The 19,231-nt window shown below is 46.2% G+C and overlaps 3 protein-coding genes and 1 non-coding gene across 5 annotated transcripts; 1 reads left to right on the top strand and 3 right to left on the bottom strand.

Moving 5' to 3' along the window:
* Positions 1-286: 286 nt before the first annotated feature.
* On the bottom strand, positions 287-3,760 carry H257_11830 (hypothetical protein; the record flags this gene model as incomplete). The annotated part of the gene is made up of 13 exons (XM_009838866.1): positions 287-532; positions 606-714; positions 807-910; positions 967-1,056; positions 1,126-1,164; positions 1,217-1,380; positions 1,443-1,626; positions 1,738-1,815; positions 1,904-2,012; positions 2,531-2,660; positions 2,725-2,839; positions 2,926-3,246; positions 3,326-3,760. The coding sequence occupies 13 exons, from the start codon at positions 3,758-3,760 to the stop codon at positions 287-289; spliced, it is 2,124 nt and encodes a 707-aa protein (XP_009837168.1).
* A 494-nt stretch (positions 3,761-4,254) lies between these two features.
* H257_11829 lies at positions 4,255-13,557 on the bottom strand (the record flags this gene model as incomplete). 2 transcript variants are annotated; one of them, XM_009838865.1, is made up of 10 exons in its annotated part: positions 4,255-5,217; positions 5,589-5,862; positions 6,832-7,438; positions 7,986-8,058; positions 8,190-8,357; positions 9,302-9,667; positions 10,313-10,534; positions 11,085-11,165; positions 12,407-13,045; positions 13,149-13,557. In XM_009838865.1, coding segments are annotated over 10 exons (3,679 nt in total), but the record flags the coding sequence as incomplete, so codon positions are not given. The 2 variants fall into 2 exon arrangements, with proteins under 2 accessions (XP_009837167.1, XP_009837166.1); XM_009838864.1 differs by lacking the exon at positions 4,255-5,217 and having other exon boundaries at positions 5,535-5,862.
* An 81-nt stretch (positions 13,558-13,638) lies between these two features.
* H257_11828 (hypothetical protein) lies at positions 13,639-17,458 on the top strand. The gene is made up of 6 exons (XM_009838863.1): positions 13,639-14,124; positions 14,313-14,600; positions 14,738-15,838; positions 16,028-16,450; positions 16,545-16,920; positions 16,996-17,458. Exons 1-6 carry the CDS (start codon positions 13,651-13,653, stop codon positions 17,400-17,402), a joined length of 3,069 nt encoding a protein of 1,022 aa, XP_009837165.1. The 5' UTR covers positions 13,639-13,650; the 3' UTR covers positions 17,403-17,458.
* A 441-nt stretch (positions 17,459-17,899) lies between these two features.
* On the bottom strand, positions 17,900-17,971 carry H257_11827. The gene has a single exon. It is a non-coding gene; the product is annotated as a tRNA-Pro (tRNA).
* Positions 17,972-19,231: the final 1,260 nt, after the last annotated feature.

The raw sequence follows: 19,231 nt of genomic DNA, 5'->3' as shown, positions 1-19,231 counted from the left end.
TTTCAATCCAGTGCATTGCGCTCTAGCGCACATATACTATATCATATTAACTGGACATCACAATGGAATTACAGCGACAATCGAATGCAAACACAAGCACTATCTTGTGGCGAACAAGTTGTGTGCTTGTGTTTGCATTCGATTCAAACGCAACCGTCGGTGGGTTGTGCCAACTCGATGGAAACAGTTCCATCCTCAATTATCGCACAGCGTTAGCAATAATACAAAGAGCGTTCTCATTCATGAAGTCGACAACCATCGGGTTATTGCTCTCATGCGCAAAGTGCTACCCTCTGGTCTTGGCAAGGAACGCATGCAAAATGGCGTCGATGTCGTCGATCGAGTCTTCTAGACTGCTGCAATGCATAATGCCTCGGTTCGTCTTGCAGGCTTCACCGGACAAGAAATGCTCTCGATGGCTTTCAGGATGCAATTGCTTTCCCCCAACGCCGCCATGTGTTTGCTGGATTTGATGTGACAGCGGGGCGTGGTAGTGCGCGGTGGCCGCCAGGGGAACAAAGCAGCTTTCAACCTGCGTACCATCAGCAGCATATGGTAGTACTTTGCCCTTCCTCGTGGCCTTCCTGGCTCTTATCGCACCGTACCTGCAACTCCATGCCGCCTCCCCGCGGTTCCTTGGCATGCTTCTCTGGTATCGTCACCGCTACAAACGAGCTGCTACTTTCCAACTGATTGTTGTTTCCTGCGTCCATTCTACAACAAATAATATATCCCCCCACAGACAACAGTCAAGTTTTACTTGCAAAAGTGCAACACGTTTGTCGTTTATATGCGACCGTACATACCCTAACTCTTGCTCGATATCATCCGCCACGGGTGTAGCCGGTCTAGAATGCTGGCGGCGATACACGTCCTTTGGTATGGTCTGGTCTCGAGGTGACACGTTGGTCTACAAGGACTAGGTCACACCATCCAAAACAAGTGCTCGTATACGAAACTACTGACAGCACTGTAGACGCTGTTCCCTTTCCAGGCACTGGATGTCACCGATGGGGTCGATGACGCGAGCATGAAATTTGGCTTTTGGTACACTTGCTACACACCACATCATCATATACCGACCATTGGAAGTTGTAGGCTCATATGAGGGAGAAGAAGGCTCACCTTTTGCGCCATAGTTCTCAGCTTTCTTGCATCTTCAAGCTATAAACAAGTCTATGAGGCCATCACTGTAGAACAACCACCTATAATGCACCTCTTGACGTAGTCGTTGAATCGCATCTAGTTCTGGCGTCGCCGCAGGGGGTCGCCATGGGTTACTATTCATTTGCGGAATCATCGGGGCCGTGTACAGTGGGGCGTTGTTGAACGCTGACTGCATGGGCGACTCGTACTGTGGCACAAACGTCGCAGGAGAGCCTGCCACGTCATATACCGCGTTGTTACATTGGGGCGATCCCAGGTTGAAAATGCATGGTTACCATGTGTCGTCGTCGGTGGGTGGACAGAAGGGGGAGGGGACTTTACAGGGCTGAGGTTGTTTCGCTGGGGCTGCGATGTTGGTTGGGTCTTGTCGGGCGAAGGTGGAGGGGGCTGCTGCTGTCCTTGGTTCCCTAGTTGGGGGTGGTGCTGTTTCATGTTGTTGTTGTTTCCCCGCATGCGATCCTATGCACAATGCGTCAATGAACTGTTGGCGCGTAACAGTGCTTCAACGATATATGTACTACGTAGTAGCTAGCCCCCATATGCTAGTGTATACATGGGATCACTAGGTACCATTTCTTCTCGCTCAAGGCGCTGCTCGTCGAGCTTTTGCTGCTTGAGCTGTTCCTTTTTTGCGTTTTGCAGTCGAATCTATCCTCCAGCGTATACGTCATCGGTGTTTGATGCATTTTGCATCATCCTGTACTACTTGGTTGAATGGGTGGTTGATTGATCATACCTGTTCTTGCAACACCGCCGCGTAGTCCATGCGAAGGTTGTGCTTCTCCGTCGCTTGTTCACACGTTTCCCCCGTGAAGATGTTGTCCATCCCCGCACGTCGGCGAGCCCTACGTCACACATACATACCCACACCAGTTAGCCACTTGGCCATCTACAAACTACTGGGGCGGTGTCGTTCATATGATGCCACTGTACTCAAATGGCTACGGTAGTTGGCCCAGCATGCTACACGAAGTATGTACGTACATGATGAGGATGAATACACCAAGTGGGTATTTGTGGGTCCCACAAGGTACTACTTCGGTTACGTCATAACGGCATATATGCCTTTTTTAGGTGTTGGAACTGTGTTGACAAGCCAACATAGGCGACGAGGCATCGACTACATGAAACGTGGCATAGCTTCAGCCCAACGCCCTCCTTACCTCAGAAGACTTTCGTTTAGGGTTGAAAGGGATATTCGTTTCAAGCACATTTCACCTCCTGTTGATGCTATCTGTGATGCGAATATGCTCTTGATATTTCATCGTACGTATTCCCATATCAAAAACAGAACCAACGTCTCAAAATCGCGAACATTCTTAAGTAGTACTGTAGGTACAGTAGTTATGTAACATAGTAATACGTGGCCGAGACCAGGGCAACATTGACCGTTGCGCCAAACACAAGCTTAAGCACCACCGACGACAAGTACAAGCCTCCGATGGCCACAATTGGATACAGAAACCGCTCCGTGTGGTGCAAGAACGGCAGAGCTATGCTCACATGATGCCACGTCATATAAGGACAACCACCCAAACAACGATGGATGGGACGTACCCATATACCCGAGGAACGTAATGTATACGTAGCTGCCACAACCGATGGCGTACAGGGTGTTGGCTAGGACAAGCGACCCCAAAGCGGAAGAGAGTAACCAGGGCAAGAGCACAAACTAGCCACCACCCCATGTCACATCTATGGCGAGCTACTAGTACTACAACTACTACTAGTAGTAGTAGTTGTGAGCGAACGTCGTACCTGGAGCACGTGCACAACGAGAAAGAAGATGAAGAATGCGTTGCAGTGGATGTCGAACGCATATTGCCATTCCACGGCTTGGGCCACAAAGAACGTGTCCAACGACGTCGCCGGGCGGCTCGAGCTAGTACTACTAGTAGTAGTAGTACTCGTTTGACCAATGCGAAGGAACTGGTTGGCACACCACCACGTCAAGGTCGATGTGACAAGGCCAAGGATCAACCATTCCACCAGCACGTCGCAAAGCAAGAGGAACGCCAGCGACGATGTCTTCTCGAAGGCTACAGTCCATGCCAACGACGCCACCACGAGGAAAAGCACCTGTGAAACCGCACAAGACTCCCATGAGAACGACCGTGCATGCAACATGCAAGAAGGCCCAATGTAGGTACTGGAGTACCTGGATGACGGCAAATGCGGGGTCGTCGCGGGCCCATCGGTTCTTGGTTTGTTTGCGGTAATACGCGCTCTTGTAGACTTTGGTCGGCGAAATGCACAGGGTGACCATTTGATAGTATGTCGCTTCCAAGTCCATCTGCCGGTAGTCGAGCACACGCCAAAAGTACTCGGGCAGTGCAGAGCAGTGTCGAAAGACGGGCAAGGACGCTGCCGAGCCCGCAAGGCTAGTGGAGGATGATTGGGACGGCCGTGACGCAAACGATGACGTCGTTGGGAGGAACGTCGAGGACCGCTTCTGCCATGGACTGCTGCTGTTGCCACTAGTCGTCGTGGCGGGGGTAGTGCTCTTGGAGGCAGCATATAGACCCCCTTCCCCATCGTCCTCGGTGACGAAGATGCCAGCGCCGCTGTGATGCGGCAAATTCACAGGCTCCATCATCGTATTGGACGTGTCTGCAGCAGAATCGGAATAACACGTGTAGAAAATGATCCGGATACCAAATCCATTTAAAAACCAAGTAAACCATGAACGAACCCTTGATTCTCGATATGGGACAAGGAATCCTTGGCAAACTTTATACAACTTTATAGTACTGATTTCTCCCCCAGATCAAAACGGGTAATTATTAGTAATATAACGTTAAATTATTATTAATATCCTCGAAGTAAGTTCACTTGACAGTGAGTATTGCAATAATGTTACAATTATGAGGAAACCAAGTGAAAAAATGATCATCATTCCTGACACATGTTGTTTTATACTACCTTCAAGAGTCGTTAACTACCATGATTATAAGGACCTGATTTCACTCTTTTGTGAAATCAGGTAGGTTCGTACCGTAGTGAATTAATTATATTCTCTACAGTATTTATAGTGTAATACTTGCGTTTGCTTTTACGTAGTATACCTAAAAGCAAACGCAATGATTTGTTTTGGCCAAGGTATTATCAATAGTACACTCGTGGCATGTGATAATGTCGTGAGTAGTAACGTTATTGTGGGTTTTGATTGGTCCATCGATTGTCATCCTGCGATGTGGTGCTAACACGTTATTACTCCGGTTGGTCCTGTACTTCGTCTGCCGATTGCACAAACACGCTGGCGACGTTCAACTTTCGCCGCTTGAGTTTCCAAAACTTCGTCGCCCCGTCGGCACTGCCATCGCCGCCGCGGCGCTTGCGCGGCTTGTCCACGGGATGCATCATCGCCATCATCCGCATCGCTCCATGCTTGCCTTTGCTTTCACTGTCATGGCCGTCGCCATCGCCATTTGACACCAGGCTCATCTTCTTGGCCTCGTCTCTCTGTCTCGCCTTGGCACGCATGCGACTGCGAAGCTCGGCCTCTTTCAACGCTTCTTCGGTCGCGACCACCGCCGTGCGGTTCCGCCGCTCAACATGCGCCAGCTCTTCCTCCCGCTTCCGCCGCTTGTCTTCAATCTTGCGCTCCGCCTTGGACAGCTTGTCCATCTGCGCCAAACGCGCGTCCTTGGCCGCCTTGTCCCGCGCCGCCGCGCGTTCGTTGGCGGCGCGCACCTCGGCCTCCGCCTCGTCCTTCTTTTGCTGTTCCAGCTTGGCGTGGTAGTCTTTAACCCGCGCGGCGTCGTCCGTCGCCGTCCGGGCCTTCTCCACTGCTCGCGACTTGTCCGATTCAATTTTCGCTTCTTTGTGCTCCATCACCTGACGCCGCAAACGCTCTACAATGTCAATTGTCACGTCGCCCCACAACTCGGTCGTGAGCTCATGGAGTCGTTTTGCAGCGTTGTACACGGTCCACTCGTCCTTGGCCTTGTCCAGTTGGTTGTACAGCATCGCGTTTTCAAACGTGAGTCGAATGTCTCCAATAAATTCGCCGTACGATTTGTACACGAGCGCGTTGAGCTTCTCGCCGACCTATATATATATATATATATATATATATAAATATATATATAAATATAAATAAATAAATATATATATATAAATATATATATATATATATATATACGATTGTTGGGCGGTTCATTCAACCACCCGCCACAGAAAAAAAAATTGGAGTGCACACACACAAATTATAGAAACGTCTTTCAATGGATAAAGTGTACACGATCACGTAAAAAGAATAATTTAATTCGTCCAATGCCAAATCATCATCATCATTCTATATATATATATATACATATATATAGAATGATGATATATATATATATATACATATATCTAGAATGATGATATATATATATATAGAATGATGATATATATATATAGAATTAATATATCCGTACCGTTTTGAGATCCATGGGCTGCTTGACAATCTCGTAATAAGTCGGAGGCAGGTCCTTGAACAACACACCCGCCGGTTCCATGAATGGCCACCTGTCTTTGACTTGCTTTTGACTCATAAGAGCCCTCAACACTTTAACGCATTCTTTGTTGGGTTTGCTTTCGGTAAACTTGAGCGTCTGGACGGCCGAGAAGCGGTCGGTGCGCCACTGGCGCCGCAGCGGCTCCGCGTCGGGCAACACGTTCATTTCCACGCACAGCGAATCGAATAACCACCTACATTCATGTACATACATTCGATGGGTTTGTTTATACGGATGCACAATATTCGAATGTGTGAAGAGAATGAATTTTTCAAGATATTGTCGATTTGATACAGTAGTACAAATTTGGGGACGGGGTGCAATCGAATCTTTGCGCCGACCAAACCGAATCGATCTGATTGGTTGACTTTCATTGAGAAGGTGGTTTTGATTGGTTAATAATGTTGAGCTCATCTGAAGTAGCCAATCAAATCGGTTTAAATTCCAACGAGAAACCACAACACGAAATTTCATTCGAAAGCACAATAAGTCAATCATGGTTTTGTTGATGTTTTTTCTGGTAATAATCCAAGTGATGATATACCAAAGTATCATAACATAAAAAAAGTAACTGAAATAGAATATTCTCAACATGGATCAAAAACGAGAGATGAATGGTATGACGACCATCTCGCTCCAAAAAACAAAACATGTTGACGTCGATTTTATAATCATATCCATAAAATTTATATATATATATATATTGTAGCATGTCACCCATCATACATCTTTTGTCCAAAAGTGCAAATTCCGAATAAACTAACATTATCCATTCGATTCAAAATCGTAATCACCCACCAATCGGGAGACACTGGTTCGTGGCCAATCAAAACCCCGAACATGAATCACGTGGCCAATCAAATTCCTCCATCACCGATACTTAATGAGTGTGTATGGGGCGACACATTCGTTTTGACATACCAAAAACCAGACTCCAACAACAAAACTCGATCGTAGATGGATGGGGCAAAGCAGCAGAAGCACCATAAACGTCCAGACTTATATATATATAATATGTATATACAAGGAGGTATATATATATACAAGGAGGTATATATATATACAAGGAGGTATATACAGTACAGTATATATATAAGGAGGTATATATATAATGTATTTATATATATATAGCCCAAACATCAACGTTTTAGACAATACATACCTCAGGTGATCGGCAGTCTCACGCACACGCACAGACGCAGCGTCCGGTCCAGCGTTGAACGTCTTGGCGTTGTCGCAGATCAGCCGCCCGAGCCGGACAAACTCAACGGGGTCGGCGATCGCGTGCGTGATGAGGAGGTGGCGCAATGTCCCCAGATCCATCGGTTCCGCCACAATCGACTTGTAAATTTTGGCCAGGTCGGGGAACTTTTGAACGAGCGGCGCATCAAAATGCATGGCTGTGACAAAGTCCAGCTTGAGGATACGCGACACTAACCGCTCGCACGACGCTTCCCAAGGTGACAGATCCAACTTTACTTTGGAAGACAATTTTGAGGATGATTTCGACGGTGTCGCAGACGTGGGCGGCGCCACGACGACGACATTAGGCAGAGGCGGGCTGGGCGTGGGAATAGGCGGGCTGGACAGAGTGTTTGTCGCGGTGGCGACTGCTTCGACAGAGTGTTTGTCGCGGTGGTGGTGGTGTTTCTTTTTGTCTTTTTTTTTGTCTTTTTTTTTCTTTTTCTCTTTTTTGTCCTTTTTCGAACTGCGCTTTTTCGTCGTGTCGTCACCGTCGTTGTTGTTGTCGCTCGGGGTGTCGCGGCGACCTAAATATGTATTCACACAATGATGCAATCCACATGACACATATATATATATACGACAAAGCTTCATATGACCCCAACAGTATATAAATATATTTATACAGCTGGAAATGCAGGGAGTGGGATAGGGTGGGTTGAAATGCAGAGAGTGATAGGGTGGGTTGTTGTGTTTCGTACGAAAGGACCAAATGTGCTGAAAAGAATTTGGCCAATTAGAGTGCAGGAAAGCACACAATACATCTAAATAGTGTGATTCGCATCTCAACTGGTCCATTTTTATATACAACTATCAGTACAAAACACATCGATCGGCAATTTTGTAAACTCAAAACATTTCAATCCGTGTGTAGTATATATATATATATATCTTCCAAATGGGAAAATCCCCCATTCATACGGAAAATGTATACAATAAATGATTGAAAACGGCCAAAAAGCGGAAATAAACAATACTAATAAATATGTGTTTTATGTTTCAACGTGTGTATTGGAATCAAATTTAAATAAATATCATATACATCGTCCATATTGTAGAGTCACAGCAAATTACCCGATGACGACCGATTCTTCTTGGACGAAGACGAGGCGGCGATGGCGGGGGTTCCAGGGACTTGACCACTCTCCTTATATAATGTCTCTGTTATAAACAACCCAAGACACACAGTACACATATATATAAACATATATATATAATATATATATAATATATATATATATATATAAACATAAATATATATTATATATATATATGTACCAGGTTTTGATATAATTGGATAAAACAATCGCGCAAGGTTGTGGCCATCGTGCGAATGTCCGCGCCTTCCACCGGGTCCGAATTGTACTTGAGGCAATTCGAAAAGATCAAGTGCACGTCGGCGGAAAACTCGGATAGACTCGTGTACCGGTTGCTTTTGAGTTTACGCTACATCACCATGTTGTCAATTCGATTTGTATGTTTAACCAAGTCGACTGACCAATCAAATTCCAGAAAACAATATACATTTGGCCAATCAAAAACTCTTGCAATCGTGGATGAAGTGTGTGCGCTCAGAAAGAGTGGGAACGGCTTTACACAATTATTTACATACAAAATGCAGGACAAGTCAAATCGATCGATGGATTTAGCCAAAATCAGAACACCAATCCAAATGTTGGCTAAAGCAACAAGAACGCAATCATCAACACGACTCTTCTGTATGTGTCGTTGATCTGCACTATGATATACAAAAATATAACGATATAAGTCAATACAATCTTAAATATAGTATGCATATGCTAGCTTTAAATCCAATGTTCAAATTTAATTGCGTTTGCAAAGGTACATAAATATGGTAGTTGTCAACCAGATAACGAAAAATATATCTTGCTCTACGGAAAACCAAGTTGAGAACCATATACCCTTGCAAGGAAACCAACATATCTTGGTCGGTTATGTTCAGTCGACTTTACATCCTTTTCCAGGTTGGGACCTTCAGTACAATATTATATAAATTGTAGGGACGACCAAGTTGTTTGGCCAATCAAAGATATAAAAATCAATACATGTTTTTTTCGTCCTCCAAACCCATCCAAAAATAGTAATATATATATATATATATATATATTCATTCGACAACTTCCATATATTTGTCGATGATATGTCTACACCACGACATATATAAAACGTAACTATACACATACTTATATACCATTCAATCCAAGCAGCTCCAACCAACAATTCTTCTACCATTGGAATAGTCGTACACTAAATCGTTCAAATTGAATCACATCGTGCAACGGCATGATATATAGACCACTCGACTCACATCTCCACCATTCACACATAATCACCATCAAGTATGTACACCAACTAAGTACTTTCCGTACGTCGATTTTGTTGAAGTCCATGGGCTCGGAGACAATCTTGGCGTAGTCTGGATACCGCGTGATGTCGACGGCATGGAGGAACGGGTACGCAGTGTGAATGTCTTTGCCCATCGCGCCGCGCATCTTGTGTTGGCGGAGCGTCTCGAGCATCTGGAGACACTTGTCCTTGTCGGCAAACTCCCGTCGCGACGACGACGACGACGACGACGATGTGCTGGTGGCGCTGGTAGAGGTACTGGGTTTCGATAGGTCAGTTGCATTCTTTTTCGACGACGACTTGATATCTTTTGGAGAGATCGCAGTCGACGACGGTTGTGCAGGTACAGCAGCGGTGGTGGTGGTGGCAGTGGCGGAAGTCGTTCGTTTCTAAAGAAAATAGTGTGCTTTTCAGTGAAATTAGCCTATTTTGGGGGATGGATTCAATCGCCAACTAAATTTACTCGGGCAAAGGGAGTATGATTAGAATGTAAAGGTTGAAATTTGATGATTGGCTAAAAAGAAAATTGATTGTAGTACATTGCAGTCACAATGGTAGTACCTCGTCAACTTTGTTTTATATGAAATTTCAAAGGTCCGGCGATTCTTCGGCGGTTGATTCAACCAATCAACAAACGCCAACGGGGGACATTTGGAGTAGATCACACACTCAATACAACAGGCACACTTAGAGACATGAGCTGAAAGAAACAACGGATAGACAGACAGCTATTTTTTTAATATTATTTTTTTATAAAAATACTAAAATATTTGATTATTATCAATCAAAAATCAGGAATTCTGCGAGGCATTCCAGAAAAACCTAACAACTGCATCATTACACCATGCATAAATGAAACCTCCAACTCATTCTATTATGAATGCCATCATAGTCCGAAACCCTAAAAATTTATAGTCTATCATATACTTCATTTTTTTAATTTTTACAAAATATGTTCCATTCTAAATATTAACTATTTATAAATACAAAGAATAGACACATACATGAGAGTCATCGCGGACAATGTTGTTTACCTCGTGGCTTGCAGTTTTTGCAGGGAAGAGGGATGCGGACATGGCCGATCCAAACACTTTCACTGCACTCGACTCCATGGTCGCCAGCAGCGTCTTCGCAGCGTCACAGTACACCTGGCCGTCCACGCTGGCCTTCCAGTACTTGATGCAATTGTCAAACACGAGCCGGAGATCGGCTACGAACGCTGCCACGTCACCATACTCGCCCAAGTGCAATCGGGACTAGACATTTCCACCGAGTGAAAATTGATGGATTCGAACAAGGAAAGAAATGGCGACAGAGAGAGAGCTAGAACATTTTTTCAAGTAAACGTATGATGGTTCTATTTAAAAAATAGAAATACAGTCGATGGAAAATAAACGATATATATTATCCATGACACGCCAAGTTCACAACGACTAAAAATATGTTGTTCCATTGTTAAGTATACCACGTATCAACGCAAGAAATAAGGCGAGATAGAGCGAGAGAGAGAACATTACTTCAAATAAAGAAATGATCGTTTAAATTAGAAATACAGTCGATCGCAAAAAAATAATTATTCAGACGTGATTAGATCATCAAAACTTTGCGACAAAATCAAAAAAACTCCAATAGTTAGATACCACGCATACTCAACGCAAGATGTAGGACATTCTAAACAAACTCAACGCATTTATATATATATATATATATCGTCTTGACAACCCAACCAAAGCCAATGTCTTTCGAGTCCAAGCCAACATTATGGAAAATATCAACATATTTGACAAAATAGAATGGGAATATTACCGTGACTGTGCCAATGTCCATGGGCCGCTTGATCACTTTGAAGTAGTTAAACGGGGCTTGGTCTGGCGAAGCAAAGTACGTCTATATATACACACACATCAAGTCAATTTGAATAAATTATCGATATGACAAGTATTGGTATGAATATATATATATATATATATATATTGTGCTTTCAGCCAACTTTTTGGATATTGTGCGGATTCACCAAATCCATCGGTCGATTTTTTGTACTGAATTTTGTATGTAATTTTGTTGAAGCCAGCCATTCAGATTGATTGAAGTCACACACTTCAAACAATGGCTCGCTTCTGATTGGTCACTTGAAAGTGTTCTGGCTTTTGATTCGTCAGTCGATTTGGTTCTGCTCATTCGATTGAGAGTAAGCACCCCATTCCAACTCGGAATCGACAATATATACATAATATTGTCCTTCATTGGACCAATTTGATGCTCCATATTGTTGTGTTTATTCTATACTGGAACGGCATGCCAATTGAATCGACACAACCAAATGTACACAAGAATAGGCAGAAGAATATTGCCAATCGAATTGAACAAAACCACCATCCTCAACATCAAATATATGGCTTTAATCAATGTGATTGGCCTCACCACAGGACATTTTTTTTCCATACAAAATTCAGTACAAAAATGATCGATCGATAGAGTTGGCGGTTCCGTACCAAAGTCCAAATTTTAAAAGGACAATTAATATATATATATATATATCACTATCCCCCACATACACACAACCGCGTAAGTGTTGGTTGTGTTTATTCTACACTGGAGCAACATATAGAATGAATCGACCGACACAATCAAATATACACAAGAATCGGCAAAAGTTATGTTATTGAAAATAGTGTGATGACAACCACAATCTAGGACATTTCTTTCCATACAAAATTCAGTACAAGAAACAAACAACCTATCGATCGATATAGAGTTGGTACAGACCAATTCAAACACAATTCAGCACAACAGTCCAAATGTATTTCAGTACAAGGACAATATATATATTCTGAATTCGCTATAAACTTCCAAAATTCGCGTGGTTTGTCTAATCAACATTGAATCACGCTGGAAGTATTCTGTTGAATATACTTGTCCTTTCTGTAAGAACCAATCAAATCCACTCAAATTGGATTAGCCAATCGCATCGATGATTCGTGATTCGATTCCGCGGTGAGATTATTCGATTCGACAGGGTCTGGAAATTTGCACCGAATCCACAATATAATATATATGTGTACATTATCTCATGGAAACCCACATATATATATATATATACAACTATGTCCAGTATTCGAGATTTGTACCACGATAGGATGCTTAAACCATTGAGCAGTCTCGATGCCGCCAGGGCTCCGATGAGCGAGCACATCCTGAAGCACTTGATGGCACTTCCACCGGTCAGTATGCGCCATTCCTGTCCACGTCGCATTGGGAGTCTGGTCAAACGACGCTTGCTCCACCAGTTGTTCGAGGACGTGCATCAACTTGACTGCATGTTCGCGAATCTTGGCGCTTAAGATCACTTCCGAGTTGTACACGAGGCAGTTGGCAAAGATCAGCCGCATGTCCTGCACGAATGCCGCAGCGGACGCGTACGCGCCGGTCGAGAGCTTTTGCTGGACGCCGTACAGATGCATCCGATGGGGGATCTTGACCTTGTAGTCGACGTACATGCCCACGTCGACGGGGTTGAAGAATGGAGCGGCCATGGCGACCCCCATCTCCTTGTACTTCATGATGCGCTGGACAATGCCATGGCACTTGGCCTTGTCGTCGTCCGACAGCGAAGATGATGACGACGGCCGATGCGATAGCGTGGTCGAAGGTGGTTTGTGCGACGATGGAGCGGCAGGGGATGGCTCGGGGGAGACAGAAGGAGACGGCTGTGCCGCCAAAGTCGTGACGTGGCGTGCCAGTTCCCCGGCATACATCATTTCGAACCCCTATCGCAGCCGCATCCTTGAGTGTTTGGGTTCGCGACCAATCGTGGAGTTTTCTGATGTTGGCCAGACGTATATCATGGTATATCGAGGCGATTATTTGTACCTGCAAGAGACGCTGGGACGTTTCAAACAGCGTGGGATCGTACACTTTCGGCGCGTGGTCCTTGAGGTAACTCTGGTACAACAGGATGTTCTGGAACACCAGGCGAACATCCTTGGAGAACCGCTCGCATGTCTTGAACCGACAACGAGATGGCTTGCTGCCCAAAAGCTTCTGGACTACGTCGAGGCCCATGGTCTTGCGCGTCAACTTGGCCTTCAAATCGGCGGGCTCGACCGCGTCGATGTTGGCGTAGGTTCCGTCCAGCAAGGCAGATCGTGCCGCCGTCGACAAAGATGGACTCTGGAGGGTCTCGTGACCAAGTAGCATGGCGAGGACTTGCGTGCACGCGGCATGGGCCGGTTTGCTGATGCGCTCCTTCTCCTTATTCGTTGGAGACTCACCGCTCATGTGTCAAATGAAAACTGGGTCCAGAATTAGCAAAATGGTCCGGTTAATTTGTCTGGTGTATCCGGACATTCGTCGAAGATTGGGAACGCCCCGAATGGACGAATCGGCAAGCAAGTTGATCTTGGAGCTACTGCAGAGCAAGGACGATGCCATCGAAGAGCTCAACGAAGAGAAGATGGTGCTCATGGAGCAGCTGGAGCAGGCATTGTGGGACCTCGAGCATGCCATCACCCACAACAACAGTGTTGCGGCCAGGGCATCACTCGATCACGATGACGTTGCGCTTCACATAGATGGCCAGTTGCGTGCATTGGAACACCAGGTGTCGGATCTGAAACTTGATGTCGCCACGGCCAATACACAACATGGGATGCCCGTCATCGACCATACCACATCACACCAACAAGGCGGCGTCACGTATCCGTGCTCGGAGAATGCAAGTTCCTACACCGACTTGGACGAGCAGCAGCTACATCACGTGGAGGAAATGGAACCAAAGCCGACGCAGCAACAGGCTGTGTCTACGCTTGACACCGACAAGCTCCAACGACACTTTGCTTCCAACAAGGTACAGACACAAGATTGGATCCTGTGATGGTTATATCTGCTGGTAGTGGTTCGTGTAACCACGTCGCAGTGGCCATATACCAGTTATTTGCTGGCCATAACAGTCACACTGCGTGCCTTGTCGTAATGTACTTTGTCTTGAGCTTTAGAATAGCTGACATTACCCACCACAACTAACGCTGCATGTAGACGACGTCATCCATTGTTCGCGCGGCAAGTGTTGGTCTCGACCTGGTGCCCCACCCTGCGGCGACCCAAACCATCCAGAATGCTACGCCAGCCATCGCCGCACCAACGAACAGCACGTACAGTCGTCCGTCGCTAGCACCTCCAGTAGCCGTGGCACATCAAGAACCCCTTGATGAATCAGCCCATCTCCGTCGTCAACTCGACGCACTGACATTGCAATGGCAGCAATCTCAAACTGACCATGGAGTTCGCATTCAAGCGTATGAGAGTCAAGTACAAACCCTGCAAGTACGAAATTGTATAAGTACACACAGTGCCGTTCAAAACCAAACGACGCCTCGTAGCTGTGACGATGTGCTGCTTTGATTCTTGTGATGTGTGCGTTGGCGACGTAAATGTCCACTGCTGATGATGGGCTGTCGTAGGAAGAGCTGGCCGAGAGCCAGCGCCAGCTCCATGCGTCCGAGACTGAAGCCATGACGTTGCTGCAATCACTGCAGCGAAGCTCTGAAACTGTGCGAGCCATCGACATGCAGCACCAACGAGCTCTGGCCGTGCAAGCACATGAACACGCGACCGTCGTTGCCACGTGGCAAGCCAAAGTGACTCAACTGCAGCTCGACAAACAACAACTTGTGCATCACGCTGCACTGGTGGTCCAGGCCGCTGAAGAAACCACTTCGTCCACCAACATCATGGCATCACCTCCCCCCACTCCACGACCACAGGTCAAGACCACTGGAACCACCACAGACGATCTACATGGCCTAGCACTGTCAAGACACGCAATAGCAGCAGCACCACACATTCCCCCCCTCTCAAGCCCAGTCCCAACTGTTGGCTACGCTGAGCCGCAGTTTGGTGTAGAATCCATCTCCCACCACCCATCCAAGCATCAAAGCGGCGGCCTCGATGACGTCGGTTCAACCATACCCGACCAGCCACTAATACACAAGCAGCTTCTTCACCAGCTACAGGATCTGCAAGCCCAAAACAAGTCGTTGGCGCAAGATATAGCGCTTGAAATGCAAACCAGTCGCGTCGGTCGAGACCATATTGCACGACTTGAACGGCAAGTCGACGACTTGGCGGCCGTCGTCGCAGCCCAAGACAACGTCCAAGAAGCGCTGGAGTCCCGGGCGTCGTGTGCGATAGCGTTGGCCGCGCGAGCGCTTCACCCTGCCACTATGGCGGTATCCCCTCCCGTCAGTATCGACGATTGGGTGAGTATCCTAACCGACTTGTGGGAACAACAGTGTGCGGCGACCAACATCATTGCCCCCGCAAATCCACTCGAGAATGTGTATGCGACGACGTTGTGTGTGTGTGCATGCCCTCCACGAGTCCAGCAGAACAGTCTCACCAACTTGCAGCCGCCAATCAAATCGATGGAATGCCACCGATCTCTGCCGACAGAGGACGAAAACGCACCTGACAACCAACACCACATGTGTACGTGGTATTTGCAGGCCAAAAAGTGGCAACTGGACGTTCAGACGTTGCAGCTCGCGCAATGCAGTCACGAGGTAGGTACAGGTAGATAAGTTAGTGCGAGAGTGAATGTGTGATCGTCACTAGACTCCTCGGAATGATGGTTTGTTTGGTCGACCTGTGACGACGATTGCACTGATCATTGTCGGCGGGTCGTGGTGTAATATGCTCAACTTTGATTTTTCTAAAAACTCGTGATATAAAAATAATTTACCATATGACAGGAGACGCTGGCCGAGCTCCGACAGGCCAAAGCGTCGAGTGACTCGGATGCCACCGCCGCTCGCGCCGCGCACCTTACGATGCGGAAAAAGATGTCTATATTGCAAGCTGATGTGGATGCCACCAAGCAAGCGCTGGTGCAAGTAAAAAGCGAGCTCAGGGCGTCCGCACGGGATCGAAGCGATATGGAACACATGGTCAGTCGACTGAGAGACGAAAGTAGTCGGTTGAAGGACAGTCTGCGGCGCAAACAAGAGCTGGTAAGCCACTTGAAGCGGAGTTTCGAAGAGGCAAAGCGTGCCCTGGATGAAGAAAAAAATCAACGCAAAGTGAAACCAGTGGTGGTGGTGGGGGGGGTCGTCGCCCCCAGTAGTCATCCCAGTGCAAGTCGAGTCATAACACAGCAACAACCTGGGACGACAACGGTACAGTAGTACTACGTAGTAGTATACATGCCACACTTGAAAGCCTATAAATGAGTTGTACTATACATGGATGTATGATTGCGACGATGTGTAGGACGCCAATACCCGATGCCATCAACTCGCACAGCAACTGCAAGCCCAAGTCGTGACCCTCAAAACGGACAAGGAGCATTTGCGCACGCGATGTGCGACGTTGTTGCATGCAGTCAAACTCAAAGACAAGTTACTCCAAGAGCACTCGACTGTGGCGGCACAATCAGCAGGCGAATCTGGTGGTGGTGGTGGAGGGGCTACTCTACAGCCGTTGGATGCCAACGCCGCGATGGTGAAGGAGATGAAGCGACGGCTGCACCAGAAACAAGTGCTTGTCGAGGCCCTCAAACACAAAGACGCTGCGGTTAAGGGCCAACTACTAGCATTACAAAAACAGCATGATCGTCTCCAAGCTAAACTCCACTGGTCAAAGCTAGGTACCTACATACCTACAAAGTATATGATTGATTGCTTTTACTATGACCTTCATGGACAATACATTTTCGAGTTAGACGCAATAGCCCCATCGATCGTCGTGGAGCCGACTCAAGCTGACGTGGACCTGCGCAGATGTTTGGACGGCCTGCGCGCTTGTGTTTACGATGTCGCACATGACCTCCTGTTTCCTACGTCGGATTCGACTCCAGTCCAGAAACGAATCGACGTGCCGTCGACTCCTGGAACAGTGTCGCAGCAAAAGCTCCAAGCGTTGGGGCTCACGTATTTTTCACCTACCGACTTGGAGGCGCTGACTACAGTCCCAACCAACCAAAACTCGGGTACTAGTCACAGAAAGAAAACCCAAGTGCTCGATGCCCTGGAACAAGCCCTCGAAGGACGCCCGGACGACTGCCGTCACGCGTTACTTGAGGTGTTTCATGCCGCCACCGACAACTCATCGCCACGCTTACGCCCATAATAATATGAATCCACGACCGGAGCTATTTTCTAGAAATGAAATGTATATATATGGGGTGGGGATAGTGACACATATTTACTTTGGGGACATCCTATATGAGTCTGACGTTCGGAGATCCGTACTGATTCAGTAGTAACGTTACCAGTATGTCCTGCTAATACGTGTTTACCTGACAGGAGCATTTAACAGTAAGACGAGCAAGTCAGTGTCCATGCACTGTACGCCAGAACGGATGGTGGGATCGACTCCATCCAGGCCTGCATTGCGCTTAATCACAAGGATTATACATACAGTACGTATGATGAGAGATGCCTACAGTACTATCTTAGTGCCTTCCATGACAGCCAACGTTTGCATCATATCTTTTAATATTTGAATTTTTACAAAATCTTTTCCATTATAAATATTATAAATATTAATATCTTTAGGCATTATTACTAAATTTTTATTAAAAAAATGGATAAAAATGTGGATTTGCCATCATGAGGAAAAAACATGGCCTCTTCCGATGATCGAAATCGGGACCTCCTGCACCCTAAGCAGGAATCATACCACTAGACCAAAGAGGCTTTCTTGAACTATGCTATTTTTTAGTCAATATATAGGAGGTGGGATCGGCTCGTTGATATGATTGGATACGTACTGTACGTATATGATGACTGACGAAGGAGCAAAAAAAATAATTGTAAAATTGGTGTCTTCAACAGTATTGCCGAAGTTTATACTTCGAAGTACGGTATTATTGATTTGGTACGAATTTCCGGACCCTGTTCAATCGAATCACACGGACCAAACCGATCACAAATCGCCCCCATTGGTCAGTCTAAAAATTATTGTCGCTGATTGGCTACATTTTTTTCTTTTTACTTACGAATCGCGCAAAATTGTGAAATTTGTAACGTAAGCAACCAATTTATGGTAACTCGACGAATTAATGGTTTGGCTTAGAAAACAGCGTTTATAGATGTCACATACTCTGTGTAACATCTGGAAAATACGCATGTCCGATAGGCCAGGATCTTGGCTCTACAACGCAGTATTTTGAGCCCAAATCCGATTCCTGGGTGCCAAGAAAACAGCGATGCCAGCCAGCCTTCAAGAAAAAGTGACCATAAATTGGTTGCTTACGTGTTACCAAATTCATAATCTTCGAAGTACAGTAGTACTACGTAGTAGTGTGGTTGGCGGTAGAACCCGGCCAGTTCAACTTTCCAAGTGCTTTGAAGATTGTATGTGTAGTGGGATTTCCACCGAGGAAATTTAAATAAAACCATCATTGCAAGGCCTTGATGGCGATTTGAGTATCATGTTTAATTGGCTAAAATTATTCAGCATTCCACCAATCGAACACATTGTAACGTTACATACGACATGTCGCAAATATGGACAAATCGAAGCCAACACAAATTCTGACATCGTCAATCGATTCAGGAGGGGGGTTTACCTTAAGAACCCTCCTACCGACTTCAACAACCTCCTTCAACAAGCACACACAACACCTGACCATCATACTACCATATATTATATCTCAATAACTGATGGTATCGCTTTATCAAACACCTTGACTATAGTACCTGTCGTAATACGATGTCTTAAGCATAGCTTTCAACGGGCCCATAACCCCGACATCGAGCGGCTGGCATCGGCTGGTAGAATTTAGAGGCAATGGCTCCAACACGCTAAACATTGTCTCCGCCACCTTGTCACGGGACCTCTCGGAAACGTGACAGGCCAGGTTGTCGACAAGTAGGACTGAGGAGTCCACCACATGCGCCGCCAACAACTCGTCGAGGTACTGGTCCCAAACGCGGTCGTCCATCCACGCGTTC

Source organism: Aphanomyces astaci (assembly GCF_000520075.1).
Source record: "Aphanomyces astaci strain APO3 unplaced genomic scaffold supercont1.36, whole genome shotgun sequence".
In the NCBI taxonomy this organism is placed as follows: Eukaryota; Oomycota; class Saprolegniomycetes; order Saprolegniales; family Verrucalvaceae; genus Aphanomyces; species Aphanomyces astaci.
The sequence above is the reverse complement of the archived record's forward strand: the minus strand, read 5'-3'. Positions and strand labels throughout refer to the sequence as shown.

Excerpts from the sequence above, each read along its gene's own strand:
- H257_11828 (XM_009838863.1), top strand. The coding sequence starts at position 13,651 with ATGGACGAATCGGCAAGCAAGTTGATCTTGGAGCTACTGCAGAGCAAG. Across the intron at positions 14,125-14,312 it reads GACACTTTGCTTCCAACAAG|ACGACGTCATCCATTGTTCG; the intron begins GTACAGACACAA and ends CGCTGCATGTAG. Across the intron at positions 14,601-14,737 it reads GTCAAGTACAAACCCTGCAA|GAAGAGCTGGCCGAGAGCCA; the intron begins GTACGAAATTGT and ends GGGCTGTCGTAG.